This window comes from Chinchilla lanigera, unplaced genomic scaffold (genome assembly GCF_000276665.1).
Source record: "Chinchilla lanigera isolate Chin_1 unplaced genomic scaffold, ChiLan1.0 scaffold00021, whole genome shotgun sequence".
In the NCBI taxonomy this organism is placed as follows: domain Eukaryota; kingdom Metazoa; phylum Chordata; class Mammalia; order Rodentia; family Chinchillidae; genus Chinchilla; species Chinchilla lanigera.
The window spans coordinates 27,519,337-27,526,575 of NW_004955422.1; the positions used below are offsets into that span (position 1 = coordinate 27,519,337).

General features: G+C 46.5%; 1 protein-coding gene across 1 annotated transcript in view; it reads right to left on the reverse strand.

Annotated features, from left to right (window-relative positions):
• The window catches only part of Chmp4b (charged multivesicular body protein 4B), a gene marked incomplete at its 3' end in the record, with an annotated part of 44,560 nt that overhangs the window by 37,098 nt on the left and 223 nt on the right, over window positions 1–7,239 (reverse strand). The window contains 1 exon segment of the mRNA XM_005384838.2: window positions 7,026–7,239. Within this exon segment, the coding sequence (XP_005384895.1) occupies window positions 7,026–7,215 (190 nt within the window). The 5' untranslated portion in view covers window positions 7,216–7,239.

Below are 7,239 nucleotides of genomic sequence, written 5' to 3' on the forward strand. Positions count from 1 at the left end.
AGCACACTTAGCGTGCAAGGACCCAGATTCAACCCCCAGCACGGCAAAGCGCCTGCCTGGCAAGCGTAAGGTTGTGAGTTCAGTTCCCGGTACCGAAAAAAAAAAAAAAAAAAAAAAAAAAAAAAAAAAAAACCCAGCACAAAAAGAAAAAAAGGGGCAGTTAAGGTTATGAGTTCCTTCACAAAAAGCCACAGGAAGTATGACTGATTTTGCGGGGCAGGAGGAATCCGTCTCAGTGAAATGGGAATTACCAGAGCCAAAAACACACAGGATCAAATTAATTCCTAAATAAATATCTTGTCCTTTATGTTCTGGGCTATTCTGCTCCGACCTTGGCTAGAACATTCTGAGTACTCAGCTCAGCCCACTGCACACCTTGAAAGCAACACTGATGAACAGAAGAATATCCAGGGCAGTAACAGGGAAGGAACACGAACACCAGACACCAGCCAAGGGACAGTCAGTGCAACAGAGGTGCAACAGAGGTGCAGGCTTGAGACGTCAGCACTATCTTTCTCCAGCCGTCACCTAGAAGGAGGACCATCCTGTTCTTGGTGGCCCCAGGATGTAGAGTTAGCGACCTGTTTTCTAGCTCACAGCTGCACCCAAGAACTCTGCCTCAAGAAGACTCCACATTCTTTCCACCAGCCCTTGCTGCTTCCCTACTAAGCCACCACCCCAACCTGCATCTGAGGTAGGTACTACACGAAGACAGATCTTGTTCCCAGTAAGACAGGGGATGGCACAGAGCTGTCCAAAGGCAGACTAGGCTGTGGTGTGGAACAAAAGAGCACCTAATACAAAGCCTGTCAGCAGAGGGGTTCAACAGGAGGTTAATGGCTTGGCAGGAATACTGGGCACTGGATGGCTTGCTAGGTGAGAACAAGTAACTCCAAAGAAAAATTAATATTTTACTGTTGTGTTTTCCTCTAACACTTCACTTCTATACCTACTCTAAAAGTTTGCCTTTCATCAGTCATTTGACGTATGTGTCTTCCACGGTGACCCGAGCCACTGTGGGGAGAAAGCAGTGTCATATCCAGCATCATAGCTTCACTGCACCTAACATCACACATGGGAAACCAAGGAGCGTATTTCTCTCATGTGCCAGGCATTCTGCTTGGCACTTCACAAACCCTATGAAGGAAGCAGTGGTATTCCCTTTTCACAGATGAGCAGATAAGACTCAGAAGAGGGGAGGTAACTGCCAAGATTCCGCTGGTGAGTGGTAAAGCTGCATGCAAACAGTAAATCTTTTGCTTAAACCACCACACACTGCCTTCCACCTAGAAGGAGCACAATAAAGTCTGCTGACTGGAGCCCAACACCTTAAAAGCCTGCCAGTAGTATACAGCCAGATCTGTGGTCTCCTGATGCTCTGTTTAAATCTTCCTTCCCAATCTCGTCATCCATTCTAAAAATCAGCAATCTAAACTTGTTGCTTTTCAGTATCTTCTCTCGCACTCACTCTATTTTAAAGAGCACAAAACAAAACAATGCTGGGAAAGAGGACCAAATTTTCATAGGCCTTTCCTCCTCAGGCTGTGTCAGGGCCCTGGGCCCCTGGAAACTAGTTAGACGCTGGCACTCTGCCTCGGAGACTGGTGACCTGCACACATCTCCACAGGCTGTTCTCCAAGACATCACACTTACAACTCAACCCAGCTCTGGACAACTCCAGATTTCTCCAGCACTACAGGATGGCTCAAAGTTCCTCCTTTTAGTTAAAATTCCAAAGAAAATCTGCCCTCAATTTCAAACTATATTATAAACCAACTCTGATGGCACTAAAAAAAACAAAAAGTAATCTCCCCACCAAATAGGGCAAAAAAGATTCTGCCATTTGCATCAAAGATGCCAGCCTGTTTGGATAGTCAACATGCAGGGCCTCTCTGACACTCCACCTGCCTTGGTAAATCAAACCCAATCTGGACAACCATTTCCTCAAATAAGAAATGTAAAGTATCACCAAGGGGAATTCCCAGTGCTCAGTTCTCTGGGTGGTTTTGGGTTTTCCCAAAACCCCTGGGATACTGGGATAGGAGATCCAGCCTGCACAGGCACCAATAAAATACTATGGCTTTCAAACTGATATCCTGATATTCCAGAGAACCAAAAGGTCACTTTCACTATAAATTTAACTTATTAAGATGTCTTCCCATATGCTAATGTTTTAGAGCAATTTTATTAAATATGAGAATGTCGCCCTTATTTCAGCAATGAGCAGCACTAAATGAAGATATATTTCCCATGAGCTCCTAGCCTCTTTGATTCCATCAGATATTCTCAGCTGAACCTAAATTAACCTGTAAATGAACTAATTTGCATCCGTAAATCCACAAAAATATACCAATGTACAATGTTAAAGATACTCAGTCTCCGTTTCTCAATCTCATACAGTTCTCTTGTTAAACTACAATATGATCTTTCCTACAAACCACTTCCTCTTTATTGAAACAGGAAAAAAGGAAGACCTAAACCACCTATGCTAGATATTCCCTTAGCTAGTTACCATGACATAGAAAGAAAAGAATCTTTGATATGTTTATCTTTCTTAGATTAAAAAACCAACCACTGCTTACAAAGGTAACATAAACACTTAAGTTTAAAGCTGGGCATGGTGGTGCACATCTGTAATCCCAGCACTGGGGAGGCTAAGGCAGGAGGATCACCTGAATTTGAGGCCTGCCTGGGCTACATAGTGAGTTCAAGGCCAGACCGAACTACACAGTGAGACCCTGCCTAAAATCCAAATTTTTCTCTAGGTCTCTAACTGAAACCACTGCCTAGAATACACTGCAAATAATCCAGTTAAGCTTCTGAAGTTTGTTTGTTTGTCTTTGAGACAGGGTCTCACTTTGTAGCTCCCAGGCTAACCTAGAACTCCTGGTGATCCTCTTGCTTCAGCCTCCTAAAAACTGGGATTACAGCTATGTGCCACCATGCTCAGCTTCTAAGATTTGTTTAAAGGACAGTTTATCATCTTTCCAAAATGTACACCACCAAGGCAACATCCACATTGGATACATGCGCCACAGGACAAGGGTTGGTCCTATATCATTTCTTTTCCCTCCACTCAGCACCATACCTTGTAAAGGTGGAGCATTTAATAAGCTGAGCACAGATGAGGACCATGACAACACCTCTGGCAATCATGGAATAAACAGAACACATAAACCAGGCATGGTGGTACACACCTATAATCCCAGCACTTGGGACACAACGCCAGCCTGGACTACATAGTAAGACCCTCTTACAACTGCTCCCCCAACCAAAAACAATACATAATGCCCACAGCCACCAGATGAACTGATCTGAACTGAATTACATCCCTCTTTTTTTTTTCTGTCTTTTTGAGACAGGGTCTCACTATGCAGTTCAGGCTGGCCTTGAGCTCACTCTGTAGCACAAGCTGGCCTCAAACTCGCAACGATCCTCCTGCCTCAGCCTCCCAAGTGCTGGGATTGAAGGCATGTGCCACCACACCCAATTTACATCTTCTCTTAAAACTCATTTTCCTCTTTGTACCATGAGAATAATAGAATACACTCACAAGATTGTTCTTATTTGTTTAATATCTATTCCCAAATAAGTACTGAGCATTAATCATGTGTCAGGCACGGTGCTAGGGATGCAGCAGTAAACCTGACTGTAACACCCTGCATCATGGAGCCAGTTTCAGAGGACACTGAGACTCACAGGAAAAGGGAATTTTACAAACTTCAAAAGACTACCCTAACACAAAGTACCACTCTCTTCTCTTTCTCAACTTGGGTTACTGGATCACCATCCACTCAGTTACCCAAGCTATTAACTTAGACTCTTCCTCCTTCTCTCTTTCCTCCTGCCCACTTCCACAATTCCAATAAAAAAGTCCCTGGTTTTCCCTTCGAAGTTTCTGACATGTATTAATTTCTTTTCCAGTATTCCACGCTTCTGTTCTAGACCCTTTGTTCCCACCTAAATAACTTTAAGTCTCCCCATAATGACAATAATGGCAAGCATTTATTCAGCTCTTACCATATGGCAGGCAATTGGCTAAGACCTCTGCATACAAATTTTTAATCCTGTAAGGCAGATACTGTGACCCTGACCTACAGCAGAACTGAGGCAAAGAAACTTGCCCCAGGCACACAGCTGGAAAGTAACAAAATCACAGCTCTAGTCCTAGGCCCAGAGATTCTATTCTTAGCCCTTACTGGGCTCCTGCCTCCTGGTCAGTGTACATACCTTTGTTTATGCTATTGCTAGAATGCTCTTTCAAAAATCCAAGCAGAGTGACTCACTGAACACGGTGGTGCACCCCTGTAATGCTAGTAGTTGGAGGGCTGAGGCAGGAGGACTGCCACGGGTTCAAGACCAGCCTGGGCCACATAGTGAGTTCAACATCAGCCTGAACTGAAGAGCAAAACTCTATCTCCAAAACAAACAAACAAACAAACAATCCAAGTGGATATTTCTCTCTGCTTTCAAAGACAGCTCTTTGCTCCTCATCATCTCCAGGGCAGCAAGGTCCGAAGACTACAAGCCACTCTCCAGCGTTACTTATCTCCTGTCCCACACTGGAAGATACTCTCACTGCTCCCCAAACACACCAAAAATCTGACTGCCCCACATTATTCTCCGCCCTCTGCAAAGCCCTTCCCCCGCTACCCTCTAGACAGGATCCTCCTCTTTGGGCCTCAGGTACACCCTCATGCTTCAGTGCTGACAGTAATAATTATTCCTCCACCAACCCCTTCCTTCACATTTCCAATCCTGACTTCCTAAAGGTAAACATGGTATCTTATCTCTGATGTTCAAGGTTCTAGCAGAGTGGTGGGTCTATAAGTAGATCAAGTAAATGTTAAGTATAAAGTGGTGCTAATACCTTCCGGCACCACCCCACTCCAAAAACAAGAGGACGATAGTAAGGGCAGCTTATAGCAGCTCCCCATCATCCTAGGCAGACTCAAGAAGACAGAATACTTCAAGCAAAGTTATTTCAACTGAGATTGGTACTCCAATCTCAGTCTGCTGCGGCCTCTCTCCAAGCCTCTTGAAAGCCAATTCAATCACCTGTACACCTGCAGAAACTACAGGACAACTGCCCCCTGGGATGGGCGGAGGTAAGCTGACATCCTCCTCTACCACCCTGCACTGGGGCAAGCTTCCAAAATGCACACTGGTAAAAACCTTGACTCTAATTACCAGTGAATAATAGAGGATCCTCATTGAGAGTCAGCAGAGAAAAAAGCTATAGACAGCAAAATACAGCCCTGCTTTCCATCTCCACTGCTCAACTGGAGTCCAGGCCATAGATGGAGGCCTGCAACTGCTTGCTCATTTACTGGTCCCCCTGCTCCCACCACCTCTCCAAAGAACAGCCAGATGATGTTCTGAAACTCTATCAATGATAGAACACACCCGGGTATAACACCCTCCGAAAGCACTCAATCCGCTTAAGAATCCAAAACTTTTTATCAAAAAGTTCAAGATCCAACCCCTTGCCCCACTTCACCTACTCTTCCTTTAACCACTACATCCCAGAAATGAAACTCTTTCTGTTTCTTCAACCTGGTCAACTTCCAGGCCTTTTCCTATGTTGTTCTCCCTGCCTGAAAGGCTCCTCCCCAGTTTTTAAAGACTTGGTTCCTTCTCAAAGCTCAGTTCAAACTTTACCTTTCCAAAGAGGCCTTTTCTGACCACGCTGTGCAAAGTGGCATCCCTCAAACCCATCAGTCCCTGTCAGGTCATCTTTTTGTTTGTTTAATACTTATCACCAGCATCTCCAAAATGAGTATTTTTTTCATTTATTGTTCTGTTTCTGTCTTGCCCCTATGACTATAGCTGGATGCACTAAGCACTCAAAAAGAATTTCCAAAAAATTCTCAAAAAGGATCTCCAAAAAAATTTCCAAAAAATAGTTCTGACTATTAGCAGAGAAGTATCCTTGAGACAGGCTATTTCTGGACCAAAGAAAAACATCTATTAGTCCTTACTATGTGCTGGGCACTGTAAATCCATAATCTTCCTTTCAGATGGAAAACTGACTACCTCAAGGTCACAGGGCAGACTTCACTAGGAGACTTCCGAGTTAAATACTTGACTGCTAAACCCCTCTCAGCTTTACCCCCTATCAAGGGGAGGACTGTCATTCTATGATTCACTCTCACATTGCCATGACTTAAGCAAGCATTTCTAAAATGTTGCTTTATGGTTATTAAAGCATTTTCACTTTCATCTTACAAATACAAAGCACTTGCTCAGAAAGTCATACAACAGGAAGTAAAGGTCCCTCAAGGATCAAACCCAGGAGCAGGGAACCGGGAGGAGTCCTGCCAATGGAGTCCATAGTTCGGGTTAACGAGGAATGGGGAAGCGGTGAGTCACAGGTGAAGGCTTGCAACATGGGAAACTCTTGCTAAGGCCAGGTATGAGGCAACAAAAAGCGAACCACAAAACTTGAAAACACCTTAGGCTTCATAAAGAGCAAATCCTACCACAAGGATGGGGGAAACGTAAGCCTCAAAAGGAAAGCCACTTGCTCGAGTTCACTCAGCAAGTGAGCAGAGCGGGAACAGGGGTCCCTCTCCCCGCTCTTCTCTTTTCTTCCGTCGGGGAGGCTTTTCCAGGAGGCGCCTGCGTCAGGGGCGGGGGAGAGCCAGGGGCGGCTCAGACTCCACAGGAACCGGGAGAGAGCCAGGGTGGGACCAGGAAGCACGGAAATGTCAAGATGAGGGGCAGAAAGGAGCCTAGGAGAGGACAGAGGCGGCGGCTGCGAACGTGGGTGAGGCCGAGAGCGGAGAAAAAGGCGGAAGAAAAAAGGTGCAGGGAGAGAACGAAGCCGTCTGGAGCGGCCCGGCAGTGGGGGGACCCTGCGGGGAAAGAGACACTCGAAAGAGTCCGAGACGCGGGGCAGACACCGCACGGGAGAAGGGGAGGGGCCCGGCCTCGGAACGGCGGGGAGCGCCGTCGGGGCGGACGCGGAGCCCCGTCAGCGGGGAGTTGGGGGGGGGGAGCCCGACGGCGCCCAGCCGCCTCACCGCGCTTGTTTTTGGTGCCGTGCTTCTTGGCGGCCGTCAGTTCCTGCTCAATCTTCTTCTCCAGGAACTCCTGCTTCTTGCTGAGCATCTCCTCCGTGTCCCGCAGCCGCTGGATGGCCTCCTGGGGGGTCGGGCCGCCCTTGCCGGCCTTACCCCCACCAGCCCCGAACAGCTTCCCGAACACCGACATGGTTTCTGCTCGCCGCGCCGGCCT